The sequence below is a fragment of the Aquarana catesbeiana genome, linkage group LG08, assembly GCF_042186555.1.
Source record: "Aquarana catesbeiana isolate 2022-GZ linkage group LG08, ASM4218655v1, whole genome shotgun sequence".
In the NCBI taxonomy this organism is placed as follows: domain Eukaryota; kingdom Metazoa; phylum Chordata; class Amphibia; order Anura; family Ranidae; genus Aquarana; species Aquarana catesbeiana.
The window spans coordinates 299,078,158-299,093,611 of NC_133331.1; the positions used below are offsets into that span (position 1 = coordinate 299,078,158).

General features: G+C 42.6%; 1 protein-coding gene across 1 annotated transcript in view; it reads left to right on the top strand.

The window, feature by feature from the left end:
* The first annotated feature begins 14,013 nt into the window (after positions 1-14,013).
* The window catches only part of LOC141104980 (uncharacterized), a 39,009-nt gene continuing 37,568 nt past the window's right edge, over positions 14,014-15,454 (top strand). The window contains exons 1-3 of the mRNA XM_073594789.1: positions 14,014-14,139; positions 14,271-14,349; positions 14,466-14,563. Of these exons, the coding sequence (XP_073450890.1) occupies positions 14,316-14,349; positions 14,466-14,563 (132 nt within the window). The 5' untranslated portion in view covers positions 14,014-14,139; positions 14,271-14,315. The remainder of the gene's footprint in view (positions 14,140-14,270; positions 14,350-14,465; positions 14,564-15,454) is intronic.

Here is a 15,454-nt window from a genome sequence, read left to right on the forward strand (position 1 = left end):
GAATCCCCATATACGATATTTACTGAAAAAGGAAGGATAACATGGAGGGAATGACTCAGGGCTCATACAAGTGCATGGGAGCAGTATCCTGTTGCATACAGAATACACCTAATACCACAAACCTAGTATGGCATGCACCTGTACCCCATATTCGTGGGGTGTGTGATTATGTACAGCCTGTATGACACCCCCATAAACCTTATATCTACTATATTTCTATCACTATCCCCTACTTAGCCGTTGTTCCATAGCACATATATACAAAGGCAACAGAATAGTTAGTAACATAGTTTCTTGTTGCTATAGTCCTCTCTTAGTTTTATTGAACAACTGACAGGTGCAGGCGGAGACCTGTGCCAAAAAGGACACAGGGGAACTATCTCCTACTATGAGTGGATTACGGATTAGCTATAAAACAGTTGAGGTCTATGTCCAAATTTAACCCTTTGGGGGCAATAGACCCCAACCGATATATCCACTCTGTCTCATTCCTAGAGACTAATGTTTCTTTGTTGCCCCCTCTCCAGTGGGTTTTCACCTGATCAATACCATAAAAAATAAGGCCACTGGGATCTTTTTGATGGAACTCGCAAAGTGCCGTGATAGATGATGCTTCGGAAACCCTTTTTAATATTTTTGATATGTTCCCCGTATCCTGACATAGAGTGGGCGGGTGGTTCTCCCCACGTTACTGTAGATGGCAGGGGCACTCAATGATGTAGGTGACATGAGTGCTGTGACAGGTTATCAACTCCTTAATCTGATATTCTTTATGGTCTACAGTTGACTTGAACTTTTCCTTTTTCCTAGGTTGGGGTTTGCTAACTCTACATGGTAGACATCTGCGGCATCTGAAGAACCTTTCATATTGGGTATAATTTGAGTATGCTTGGGGGGGTCAATAACATTATGTACAAGATGGTTACGAAGGGTAGGTGCTTTCCTGTACACAAACTTCGGTTTGGTAGGGAGGATTTTTGCTAATATTCGGTCCTCTTTCAGGATGGGCCAGTATTTCTTAATGATCCGTTCAACATCCTTGTATTGGTTGTTGAACCCTGTAATGAGGTCATCTCCATCTGGTCATTCCTGGCCCTGATGTTCTTCTGAAGTAGTTGGTTCCTGTCCATGTTCTTGATCTCCTGTTTCAATTATTCAGATTTTCTTGTGGATATCCTTTCTCCTGGAACCGCTCAATCAAGACATCTGCCTGGACCTCAAAGTCCTCCAATGTATTGCAGTTTCTCCTTATCCTTAGTAGTTGGCCTTTTGGAATGTTGGATTTCCACTTCGGATGGTGACAGCTTGAAGTGGGTATATACCCGTTACGATCTGTGCTTTTAAAGAAAGTACGGGTGTTAAGGGAATCACCTGCTTTAAAGATTTCCAAATCCAAGTAGTCAATCGCATGCAGGTTCCATTTACCCGTAAACGTGATGCCGTACCTATTTCCGTTCAGCCCCTCAAGGAATTTCTCAAAGCTGTCCGTGGTGCCATCCCATAAGATGATTAAATCATCAATATACCTACGATACATTTTAATTTGAGGGATATTTTTGTTGTAAATATATTCCTCCTCCCACATGTTCATGAACAGGTTTGCAACGCTTGGTGCATATCGTGCCCCCATTGCAACACCTTTGGTTTGTACAAAATATTCCTTGTTGTACCAAAAGTAGTTGCACTCCATTGCCATTTTCAGGCCTTCCACAATATAATTGATCTGTCCCTGTCTCATTCCTGTGTTCTCAAATAGAGCCTTTTCTACTGCAAGCAATCCATCTGGTTGCTCAATGCTTGTGTACAGTGAATTGACATCTATTGTTGCCAATACCCAATTTTCTGTACCTTTTATACCTTGGAGTTCTTCGATGAGTTGTAAACTATCCCGCAGATATGATTTCCCTTGCTGTACCAGAGGTTTCAGATATTTATCCAGATATTCCCCTAATCTGGAGAAGATTGAATTTATGCCACTGATAATAGGTCTTCCAGGTGGTTTGTTCAGACTTTTGTGAATCTTTGGTGTGTAATATATCACAGGGGTCTTTGTAGAGTTAGAGTATAAATATTCAGCTTCTCTAGCATTCAGAATCCCCATACCCTTTCCTTTAGTGATGTACTTCTTTAGTTGTTTCTCATATTTTCTCTTTGGATTTGTTCTGAGTCTTTTATATGTGTTTTCCACATTTAGTAGGTTGCCCATCTCTTCTTGGTAGTCTTTTTTGTCCAAGATGACCAGTCCACCTCCTTTGTCGGCCGGCCTTATAACTACCTCATGCCGTTTCCCTAAATCTTTGATGGTCCTCCAGATATTTTTCCTCTTTCTTTCCTTCCTTTTCAGATTTCTTAAGTCCTCTTCTACCATTTTCTTAAATGCAGTCAAACATTGACTTCCTGGGGTTTTAGGGTTGTAGATAGAGTTATTCTTCAAGTTAGTTTGGATATATTCTGGAGTATCCTTGATGCTGGTTTCTGTGTTTATGGCAAAGTGTTTTTTCAAATTAAGTTTCCTCATGAATTTTTGGAGATCAATATAGGCCTCGAATTTATCCAGGGCCTTGTCCGGTGCAAATTTTAGGCCCAGATCGAGCACCTGTAGTTCTTCCGCTGTAAATGTTACACTGCTTAAGTTATAGATCCCTTTTCCTAGTACACCCTTCTTCTTTTTCTTCCTGCCTCCTCTGCATCCTCTTGTCTGCCTCTTCTTGCCGGGTTTATTCGCATCTCTTCTATATTTCTTCTCTGACCATGTTCTTGTTCGTGGTTGGGGTTCCTCCTCTCCCCATACCCTCGGTTTATGGTTGGGGTTCGTTCTTCTCCAGTTCCCCATTGGTCCTCTCTCTGTATATAGCCTCTGTTGGTATTCCTTCCCCTCCATCCATATACCCTGTAAGGAGGGCGGGTCTTCCATCTTCCTGGAGGTCTGTTTCTCTGTCCTCCGTGAAAATCCCTCTCCTCCCTAAAGTCACTTCTATAGGGGGGGTGGGATTCATGTTGGTATCTTAGGGGTGAGAACCTGTTGTGTGTAGGTACACCATATCTCACATTACTTGGTGTCCTATATTCATGGGGTCTTTGATGGCTGACCCTTCTGTGGTTAGGTCTATCTGGATCCCTATTAAAAGGTCTAGATCTGCTACGGTTCCCACCGTTGGGACGCTCTGGGGATGGGAATTGTGAATAGTCACCCATCCAGTCCATCGTCCGGTCCCCAGGGGGTTCCTCTGGACTCTCATCAGTACTGATGTCATCCACATCCTCATTTTGATCTCTCATGTTGGATTGCCACTTGTATACTTTCCCATTCCTATAATCAAGGACATCCCTCTTATATTTCTTTTGTTTTTTTGCTTGGATCTCCCCATCATATTTTTTGATGATTTCCTGGAGTTCCTTTTCTTTGTCCTTGTATTCCCTTTGGTTAGAGAAGGGTACTAGCATATTTTTGATCTCTGTAATATTAGCTTCTATGCCCCTTAATTTAAATTGTCTTCTCTTAACAATGTTCCGAAGCACCTCCCCCTCACATTTATTGAAGAGAGAGTACCAGTCACCCATAAGGTCTCCATCATCAATGTTATCATTTGGATGTAAGTCCCACCTAAGTCTTCTAGGGGTCATTTTCTCCCTGATGTACATATCTAAGGTGGCAATGTCCCACCATACTCTCAGCTGCTTTTCCATAGCATGTCTAAGCTGCCTCATAAGGCTATGCATATCCTGCGTGTTGGTAACCTGTTCCTGACTAAACACGCCCCCTAGATCTATATTTCTACTGGTCATATATCCAAAGATGTCCATAGCTGCAAAGTATAAACCCACCCTAGGGTGGTATAAAAATCAAACCACAAAAACTATGCGCTTAGGACATAAAGCAGAAATAGGGGAAAGGGGGGGGGGGGGGGGAAGAAGATAAGATAGAGGGAGGGGGGAGAGATGGGAGAAAGGAAAAAGAATAGAAGGTATGCTGCCTCCCCAAGTTAAGCCCTCAAAGAGAACTAACATGTAATGAATAGTTAATGGGGGTATGGCGCTCCCTTGTGGGCTGTACAAAATTCAATGACATAAACAGTGACTATGTTGAATAAATAAATAGTGATCCAAACCCAAACGGTGAGAGCTGTGAAATACTTAATGGGTGAAACTCATATTAAATCATAAAAACTTTGTGGAAGTATACGTATACGTGTTGGCAAACCTTAGCTTAAAAAAAGGAAACTACTAAAGTGCTGCTGCTAAGCAGCTAATTAAAATACCAACTTCTATATATACAAAATTCGTGGCATGTGTATGTATACCAGTGCAAAAACGAGCATATGACAGTGCAATGTATGTAATATGACAGTGCAATACTGCACCTACATATATATTTGACCGTACACTCCTACTTATAAATCTGCAATACAGTGCAGTAAAGTGCAATCAAGTCCAACAAGACTCTAAATGACCAGTGCAAAAACAAGTGTATAACAATGCAGTATATGTGTGTAATATGACAGTGCAATCCCACACATACGTGTATATGTAACCAACAATCCAACTTATAAATGTTCAATAAAGTGCAATATGTGCAATCAAGTCCAGCAAGACTCTAGATGACATCAAAATTTCAAATTAGGCAAAAAAGAGAGAGAAAGAGTCTGTCTCAAATAGTGCATTCCAATTTAGAATGGCAGCAAAAAAGTTCCAACAGCTTAGTGACTTTTGGTGCCCACAGAGGTAGATCCGTGACTTCTGTGCTCCCCTTTGGCTCCCCACTCACCAGCTTCCACTACCCCTGCAGGGGTGATAGACAATCTAGGATCCCAGAACCGTCCTCTTATTCGGTATCCCGTGGTGCTGCGGTGGAATGGCCTCTCTCCCAGGAGTCCCGGATTACCACTTCATACGATATCCCGGATGGGGATCAGCAACTAAGCCCTCAAGGAAAGAGATGCCACCTCATAGTGTAGTATGATAAAAATCTTTAATACCATAAAACCATAAAAACTCCCCTCTCGGGGAAAAACACACAGCGTACTACACTATGGGTGAAGCCGAGAGCCAGGAAGTATGTCCCGCAGCGTGCGGCGTGCGGTTCAGCTGCGTTCCAGGCTCTCTCGCTCCGTACCCGGAAATGACGTAAGTGCGTAGCCCCGCCTTACGCCTTTGAAAACGTCGATGACGAAACGCGTAAGGCGGGGCTACGCACTTACGTCATTTCCGGGTACGGAGCGAGAGAGCCTGGAACGCAGCTGAACCGCACGCCGCACGCTGCGGGACATACTTCCTGGCTCTCGGCTTCACCCATAGTGTAGTACGCTGTGTGTTTTTCCCCGAGAGGGGAGTTTTTATGGTTTTATGGTATTAAAGATTTTTATCATACTACACTATGAGGTGGCATCTCTTTCCTTGAGGGCTTAGTTGCTGATCCCCATCCGGGATATCGTATGAAGTGGTAATCCGGGACTCCTGGGAGAGAGGCCATTCCACCGCAGCACCACGGGATACCGAATAAGAGGACGGTTCTGGGATCCTAGATTGTCTATCACCCCTGCAGGGGTAGTGGAAGCTGGTGAGTGGGGAGCCAAAGGGGAGCACAGAAGTCACGGATCTACCTCTGTGGGCACCAAAAGTCACTAAGCTGTTGGAACTTTTTTGCTGCCATTCTAAATTGGAATGCACTATTTGAGACAGACTCTTTCTCTCTCTTTTTTGCCTAATTTGAAATTTTGATGTCATCTAGAGTCTTGCTGGACTTGATTGCACATATTGCACTTTATTGAACATTTATAAGTTGGATTGTTGGTTACATATACACGTATGTGTGGGATTGCACTGTCATATTACACACATATACTGCATTGTTATACACTTGTTTTTGCACTGGTCATTTAGAGTCTTGTTGGACTTGATTGCACTTTACTGCACTGTATTGCAGATTTATAAGTAGGAGTGTACGGTCAAATATATATGTAGGTGCAGTATTGCACTGTCATATTACATACATTGCACTGTCATATGCTCGTTTTTGCACTGGTATACATACACATGCCACGAATTTTGTATATATAGAAGTTGGTATTTTAATTAGCTGCTTAGCAGCAGCACTTTAGTAGTTTCCTTTTTTTAAGCTAAGGTTTGCCAACACGTATACGTATACTTCCACAAAGTTTTTATGATTTAATATGAGTTTCACCCATTAAGTATTTCACAGCTCTCACCGTTTGGGTTTGGATCACTATTTATTTATTCAACTTAGTCACTGTTTATGTCATTGAATTTTGTACAGCCCACAAGGGAGCGCCATACCCCCATTAACTATTCATTACATGTTAGTTCTCTTTGAGGGCTTAACTTGGGGAGGCAGCATACCTTCTATTCTTTTTCCTTTCTCCCATCTCTCCCCCCTCCCTCTATCTTATCTTCTTCCCCCCCCCCCCCCCCTTTCCCCTATTTCTGCTTTATGTCCTAAGCGCATAGTTTTTGTGGTTTGATTTTTATACCACCCTAGGGTGGGTTTATACTTTGCAGCTATGGACATCTTTGGATATATGACCAGTAGAAATATAGATCTAGGGGGCGTGTTTAGTCAGGAACAGGTTACCAACACGCAGGATATGCATAGCCTTATGAGGCAGCTTAGACATGCTATGGAAAAGCAGCTGAGAGTATGGTGGGACATTGCCACCTTAGATATGTACATCAGGGAGAAAATGACCCCTAGAAGACTTAGGTGGGACTTACATCCAAATGATAACATTGATGATGGAGACCTTATGGGTGACTGGTACTCTCTCTTCAATAAATGTGAGGGGGAGGTGCTTCGGAACATTGTTAAGAGAAGACAATTTAAATTAAGGGGCATAGAAGCTAATATTACAGAGATCAAAAATATGCTAGTACCCTTCTCTAACCAAAGGGAATACAAGGACAAAGAAAAGGAACTCCAGGAAATCATCAAAAAATATGATGGGGAGATCCAAGCAAAAAAACAAAAGAAATATAAGAGGGATGTCCTTGATTATAGGAATGGGAAAGTATACAAGTGGCAATCCAACATGAGAGATCAAAATGAGGATGTGGATGACATCAGTACTGATGAGAGTCCAGAGGAACCCCCTGGGGACCGGACGATGGACTGGATGGGTGACTATTCACAATTCCCATCCCCAGAGCGTCCCAACGGTGGGAACCGTAGCAGATCTAGACCTTTTAATAGGGATCCAGATAGACCTAACCACAGAAGGGTCAGCCATCAAAGACCCCATGAATATAGGACACCAAGTAATGTGAGATATGGTGTACCTACACACAACAGGTTCTCACCCCTAAGATACCAACATGAATCCCACCCCCCCTATAGAAGTGACTTTAGGGAGGAGAGGGATTTTCACGGAGGACAGAGAAACAGACCTCCAGGAAGATGGAAGACCCGCCCTCCTTACAGGGTATATGGATGGAGGGGAAGGAATACCAACAGAGGCTATATACAGAGAGAGGACCAATGGGGAACTGGAGAAGAACGAACCCCAACCATAAACCGAGGGTATGGGGAGAGGAGGAACCCCAACCACGAACAAGAACATGGTCAGAGAAGAAATATAGAAGAGATGCGAATAAACCCGGCAAGAAGAGGCAGACAAGAGGATGCAGAGGAGGCAGGAAGAAAAAGAAGAAGGGTGTACTAGGAAAAGGGATCTATAACTTAAGCAGTGTAACATTTACAGCGGAAGAACTACAGGTGCTCGATCTGGGCCTAAAATTTGCACCGGACAAGGCCCTGGATAAATTCGAGGCCTATATTGATCTCCAAAAATTCATGAGGAAACTTAATTTGAAAAAACACTTTGCCATAAACACAGAAACCAGCATCAAGGATACTCCAGAATATATCCAAACTAACTTGAAGAATAACTCTATCTACAACCCTAAAACCCCAGGAAGTCAATGTTTGACTGCATTTAAGAAAATGGTAGAAGAGGACTTAAGAAATCTGAAAAGGAAGGAAAGAAAGAGGAAAAATATCTGGAGGACCATCAAAGATTTAGGGAAACGGCATGAGGTAGTTATAAGGCCGGCCGACAAAGGAGGTGGACTGGTCATCTTGGACAAAAAAGACTACCAAGAAGAGATGGGCAACCTACTAAATGTGGAAAACACATATAAAAGACTCAGAACAAATCCAAAGAGAAAATATGAGAAACAACTAAAGAAGTACATCACTAAAGGAAAGGGTATGGGGATTCTGAATGCTAGAGAAGCTGAATATTTATACTCTAACTCTACAAAGACCCCTGTGATATATTACACACCAAAGATTCACAAAAGTCTGAACAAACCACCTGGAAGACCTATTATCAGTGGCATAAATTCAATCTTCTCCAGATTAGGGGAATATCTGGATAAATATCTGAAACCTCTGGTACAGCAAGGGAAATCATATCTGCGGGATAGTTTACAACTCATCGAAGAACTCCAAGGTATAAAAGGTACAGAAAATTGGGTATTGGCAACAATAGATGTCAATTCACTGTACACAAGCATTGAGCAACCAGATGGATTGCTTGCAGTAGAAAAGGCTCTATTTGAGAACACAGGAATGAGACAGGGACAGATCAATTATATTGTGGAAGGCCTGAAAATGGCAATGGAGTGCAACTACTTTTGGTACAACAAGGAATATTTTGTACAAACCAAAGGTGTTGCAATGGGGGCACGATATGCACCAAGCGTTGCAAACCTGTTCATGAACATGTGGGAGGAGGAATATATTTACAACAAAAATATCCCTCAAATTAAAATGTATCGTAGGTATATTGATGATTTAATCATCTTATGGGATGGCACCACGGACAGCTTTGAGAAATTCCTTGAGGGGCTGAACGGAAATAGGTACGGCATCACGTTTACGGGTAAATGGAACCTGCATGCGATTGACTACTTGGATTTGGAAATCTTTAAAGCAGGTGATTCCCTTAACACCCGTACTTTCTTTAAAAGCACAGATCGTAACGGGTATATACCCACTTCAAGCTGTCACCATCCGAAGTGGAAATCCAACATTCCAAAAGGCCAACTACTAAGGATAAGGAGAAACTGCAATACATTGGAGGACTTTGAGGTCCAGGCAGATGTCTTGATTGAGCGGTTCCAGGAGAAAGGATATCCACAAGAAAATCTGAATAAATTGAAACAGGAGATCAAGAACATGGACAGGAACCAACTACTTCAGAAGAACATCAGGGCCAGGAATGACCAGATGGAGATGACCTTCATTACAGGGTTCAACAACCAATACAAGGATGTTGAACGGATCATTAAGAAATACTGGCCCATCCTGAAAGAGGACCGAATATTAGCAAAAATCCTCCCTACCAAACCGAAGTTTGTGTACAGGAAAGCACCTACCCTTCGTAACCATCTTGTACATAATGTTATTGACCCCCCCAAGCATACTCAAATTATACCCAATATGAAAGGGTTCTTCAGATGCCGCAGATGTCTACCATGTAGAGTTAGCAAACCCCAACCTAGGAAAAAGGAAAAGTTCAAGTCAACTGTAGACCATAAAGAATATCAGATTAAGGAGTTGATAACCTGTCACAGCACTCATGTCACCTACATCATTGAGTGCCCCTGCCATCTACAGTACGTGGGGAGAACCACCCGCCCACTCTATGTCAGGATACGGGAACATATCAAAAATATTAAAAAAGGGTTTCCGAAGCATCATCTATCACGGCACTTTGCCGAGTTCCATCAAAAAGATCCCAGTGGCCTTATTTTTTATGGTATTGATCAGGTGAAAACCCACTGGAGAGGGGGCAACAAAGAAACATTAGTCTCTAGGAATGAGACAGAGTGGATATATCGGTTGGGGTCTATTGCCCCCAAAGGGTTAAATTTGGACATAGACCTCAACTGTTTTATAGCTAATCCGTAAATCCACTCATAGTAGGAGATAGTTCCCCTGTGTCCTTTTTGGCACAGGTCTCCGCCTGCACCTGTCAGTTGTTCAATAAAACTAAGAGAGGACTATAGCAACAAGAAACTATGTTACTAACTATTCTGTTGCCTTTGTATATATGTGCTATGGAACAACGGCTAAGTAGGGGATAGTGATAGAAATATAGTAGATATAAGGTTTATGGGGGTGTCATACAGGCTGTACATAATCACACACCCCACGAATATGGGGTACAGGTGCATGCCATACTAGGTTTGTGGTATTAGGTGTATTCTGTATGCAACAGGATACTGCTCCCATGCACTTGTATGAGCCCTGAGTCATTCCCTCCATGTTATCCTTCCTTTTTCAGTAAATATCGTATATGGGGATTCCATGTATATGTTTCTTGTTTTAAATATATCCCACATTTTGGGTCGTTATCATGCACCCCAATCCTTCCGGTTTTTTAGTTCCCTAGAATGAGATGAGGGGCCTGGGATTTGGACACCACAGTGGAATAGTATACTAAGCAATATCTGGGTGGGAGTGAGAGAATACACCACCTAAGATAACACAGGGAGGCTAATACACGTGGGTATTAATCACGTGAAGGAGCACCTTAAAGTTGGAAATGCTCTTTGGGTATATAATTTCAATTATAATTTCCATGAGGGACCCGGGTGGTACTAAACATATTAGGTATTGGTCCCAAGTCTCAGATGATATAAGCTTACTTAGTTTTTTATTCATTTATACATTTATTGTATTTTTTATACATTTTCTGTTATTCTTTAAGTTTCCTGTTTTTTGTAATGTGGAGATCGGAGGATGAAATATATACAGATAGTAAAATATACCCAACATCCTGGTTCTGCACCCGCAATAGGGTGGATTCTGAATGGGACTTGGGGTGACACCCTATTTCATCCACTTTTACAAGATAGACACTGAGTTTGCAAGGTGGAAGACATGCATTACCGTTATCCACCACTGCGGGCTGTGTCTATATGATATACTTTTACAAGATAGACACTGAGTTTGCAAGGTGGAAGACATGCATTACCGTTATCCACCACTGCGGGCTGTGTCTATACGATATACTTACCTGGTGTAGAAGTAAAGATGATTTTTATTTAATCCTAACCTATATCATACAAGATGCTTGATGTTTACATTGCTTTATGTGAAATGAGTCTGCCAATTTATGTAAAAGGTCAGCGGAGATGTGTGGGTCAGCATTAAATAGTAAACATCTCGACATATGCCCACAGGGATCTGATTTGGGCACCGCCCAATGGGGACGTATGGGAGGGGGAGCCACGGGATTGAAAATCCAATCAAAATCCCTGCAGGGACGGGATAGGGGAGGATCCAGCATGTCCGCCTGCCTTATAACCTGTGAGGTGTAGTAAGATGGCGCCGCCTTTGAAAACGTCGATGACGAAACGCGTAAGGCGGGGCTACGCACTTACGTCATTTCCGGGTACGGAGCGAGAGAGCCTGGAACGCAGCTGAACCGCACGCCGCACGCTGCGGGACATACTTCCTGGCTCTCGGCTTCACCCATAGTGTAGTACGCTGTGTGTTTTTCCCCGAGAGGGGAGTTTTTATGGTTTTATGGTATTAAAGATTTTTATCATACTACACTATGAGGTGGCATCTCTTTCCTTGAGGGCTTAGTTGCTGATCCCCATCCGGGATATCGTATGAAGTGGTAATCCGGGACTCCTGGGAGAGAGGCCATTCCACCGCAGCACCACGGGATACCGAATAAGAGGACGGTTCTGGGATCCTAGATTGTCTATCACCCCTGCAGGGGTAGTGGAAGCTGGTGAGTGGGGAGCCAAAGGGGAGCACAGAAGTCACGGATCTACCTCTGTGGGCACCAAAAGTCACTAAGCTGTTGGAACTTTTTTGCTGCCATTCTAAATTGGAATGCACTATTTGAGACAGACTCTTTCTCTCTCTTTTTTGCCTAATTTGAAATTTTGATGTCATCTAGAGTCTTGCTGGACTTGATTGCACATATTGCACTTTATTGAACATTTATAAGTTGGATTGTTGGTTACATATACACGTATGTGTGGGATTGCACTGTCATATTACACACATATACTGCATTGTTATACACTTGTTTTTGCACTGGTCATTTAGAGTCTTGTTGGACTTGATTGCACTTTACTGCACTGTATTGCAGATTTATAAGTAGGAGTGTACGGTCAAATATATATGTAGGTGCAGTATTGCACTGTCATATTACATACATTGCACTGTCATATGCTCGTTTTTGCACTGGTATACATACACATGCCACGAATTTTGTATATATAGAAGTTGGTATTTTAATTAGCTGCTTAGCAGCAGCACTTTAGTAGTTTCCTTTTTTTAAGCTAAGGTTTGCCAACACGTATACGTATACTTCCACAAAGTTTTTATGATTTAATATGAGTTTCACCCATTAAGTATTTCACAGCTCTCACCGTTTGGGTTTGGATCACTATTTATTTATTCAACATAGTCACTGTTTATGTCATTGAATTTTGTACAGCCCACAAGGGAGCGCCATACCCCCATTAACTATTCATTTCATCACAGCGTATAATCCCTGAGCATTCACAGAACACACTCACCGCACAAATTCTTGTGAAGAAGCAGGGATAAGTCAGTCTCAGGTGGATGGATGAGCTGATGAAAAACAAGAAAACTCAGAAAAGTTATGTAAGCCAGAAGGTCAGCAGTAGAGAGAGGCCTATGCTGAGCATAAGATCCCGGTGACTTGAAAGGGGGAATCACAGTATCAGCAGGTTCATCCTCTTGTTAGTGTTTCCAACCATCTGGACGCCTCTTCAGGAGAAGTAAAAAATGGCACAGATTCTCCATCTTGGACTCTCAGTCGGGCGGGGAACAGCATGTTGTATTTAATCTTGCGATTACGTAGGTCCAACTTAATTTGGCCAAAGAATCTTGGCATCTTTTGTGTATCAACTGAATAGTCAGGGAATATCATATTCTTTGCTCCCTCATGTCGGAGTACCTCAATCTGTCTCGCTTCCCGCAGGACCAGATCACAATCTCTGAAATTTAGGAGTTTAAGGATAAAAGTACGTGGAGGAGCTCCTGGGGGCCCCCGGGTAGCAGGCATTCTATGTGCCCTCTACAAAGGAATCCGAAAACCGGGCATTAGGAAGGAGGGCCTGCAGCAGTTGTTCAGTAAATGTTGTAGGGTTTTTACCTTCTATTCCCTCAGGTAGTCCCACTATCCGGAGATTATTCCTTCGATTCCTGTTTTCGGCATCTTCTGCACGTGCTTACAGGGTCTTCATTTTGGTCTGCAGCGTGCGGAGTGAGACTTCATGTGCTTGCAGCGTGTCCTCCGCCTCCCCCACTCTCCTCTCAGCTTCAGTCAGTCTGGAGCGAAAACCGTCCATATCCCTGCGGATCAGGCTAATATCAAGCTGCATGGTCTCAATTTTCCCTGTCAGGGTAGTTTGGCAGGTGGTAATAGCCTGCATGAGGGCCTCAAAGTTGGTCTGCTCCCTCAGGCCTGGATCAGTGTCCTCTGTCTGAGATGCCATGCTGACTGCTGTGGCAGGTGGCGGCTGTGCAGTGGAGGATGGGGTTTTAGAGGTGTTGCGGGGCTTACAAAACAGCGGAGTGTATTTCCCTCTGGGCATACTGTTCCGGAGAGGGTCCTGCACCGTTTGGGTCTGTTCCGGGTGGTATTCTGCAGGGAGAACGGATAATAATCCAGCCAGGTCTCAGAGCTCTCCTAAGGCATGTCTGCTCCGGTGGCCATCTTGAACACGCCCCAGAGTTGTTCTTTAAAAGCAGTCTGAGGTGTCAAAACTCTGGAGGAACTCTGTGCAGACAATATTTATCCCAGTACAGTCCAGATAATTCCCAGTTTATTATCCGTCTACAGAGAGGAGAGGCCTGTACAGAAATAGAGGAGGGAGGGAGGAGAATTCTGGGAGACCACATGACATCACTCTTATCTCTATTAGTAGAAAAAACCTCCTGGAGAGCTGAAACAATTCTGGTAGTGTCATGACATCATTCTTGATCTTTTTCTATAGATACTGCCTCCTGTAAAGTCTAGTGGCCAGGTGACCAATAAGGTGCCTCCACCACTTTCCCTGACAATTGAGAGAAACAAGAAGGTTCTTGAGGTCACCAACAAGATCATTGATCTGCTGACAGGAGAGGTGAGCGGTGCTGGGAATTCTGGGACATTATCCAGTAACAGACAAGGGATGTGTCTGGATGGTGACTGTATCATTGTGTGTGTCAGGTTCCTATAAGGTGTCAGGATGTCACTGTCTATTTCTCCATGTAGGAGTGGGAGTATTTAGAAGGACACAAGGATCTCTACAAGGACGTCATGATGGAGAATCAGCCACCCCTCACATCACCGGGTAAGAGGAGACTTTATTGTAAAGGAGAGAGCAGTACGGAGGGTCCACCTAGATCCCCCATCATCTGATAAACACATAGAAACAATGTATTCAGTCAGTGTGTGTGTTTCCTACAGATGGATCCAGTAATGGGAACCCACCAGAGAGATGTCCTCATCCTCTGTATTCCCGGGATTCCACACAGGAAGATCACACCATCCCTCACCATCATCAGGTAGGTGGGACTGATCAACTAGAACTCAAAATGTATTCTAAACTATGGGATAATATTCTTCTGTGTAATCTCTTGTTTCTTTTTATAAATGTATAAATAATGATATTTGAAGCGCTTCACAATGTGCATAAAAATGAATATATAAGAATAAATATAAATTCTCAAATAAATCCAGCGGTGAGTAAAAATTCCTAAAAAATCCAGCAATCAAAATAGTGTAAAAAATTAGTGACACCAAATGTGTAAAAAAATCCACATACAAAATCCACATAAAAATAAATATATAGGGATGTATTCAGAAGGTTCAATTATACAAGTGTAGAATCCTGATTGGTATAGAGCTTTGATCCGGTCCCACTAGCAAAGCTGTTTAAAACACTTGCTTAATTAAGGTGCTCATTGACATTTATAGTAACAATGTTTCTTTTGCTTCTGTTCACAACCAATGTGAGAATCATAAACAGATCTCATTTGACAGGCAGATAAGAGAAAAACCAATCATTGTGCAATAGTTAGGATACCAAGGTACACAGGCAAACTTCAATCCACTCACGTGTGCCTTATAATGATAAGGCATATGCAGGTTTTACTATAGCAGTCAGCCGCCTTAGACAGGAGCAGATTCACTGCAGTACACTGTGTGATACTGCTGATCTGCACAGAGCGTCCTTGGCTCCTCCCACGCGTTGCATTACAGTCACGTGATTTTTTAGGAATTTTTACTCACCGCTGGATTTATTTGAGTATTTATATTTATTCATATATACTCATTTTTATGCACATTGTGAAGCGCTTCAAATATCATTATTTATTCTTTTTAAGTGACTCTGAAAACACTCTCTTTTGATAGCAGCCTCACTTGGTTTTATGTGTAATTATCAGCTATTTAGC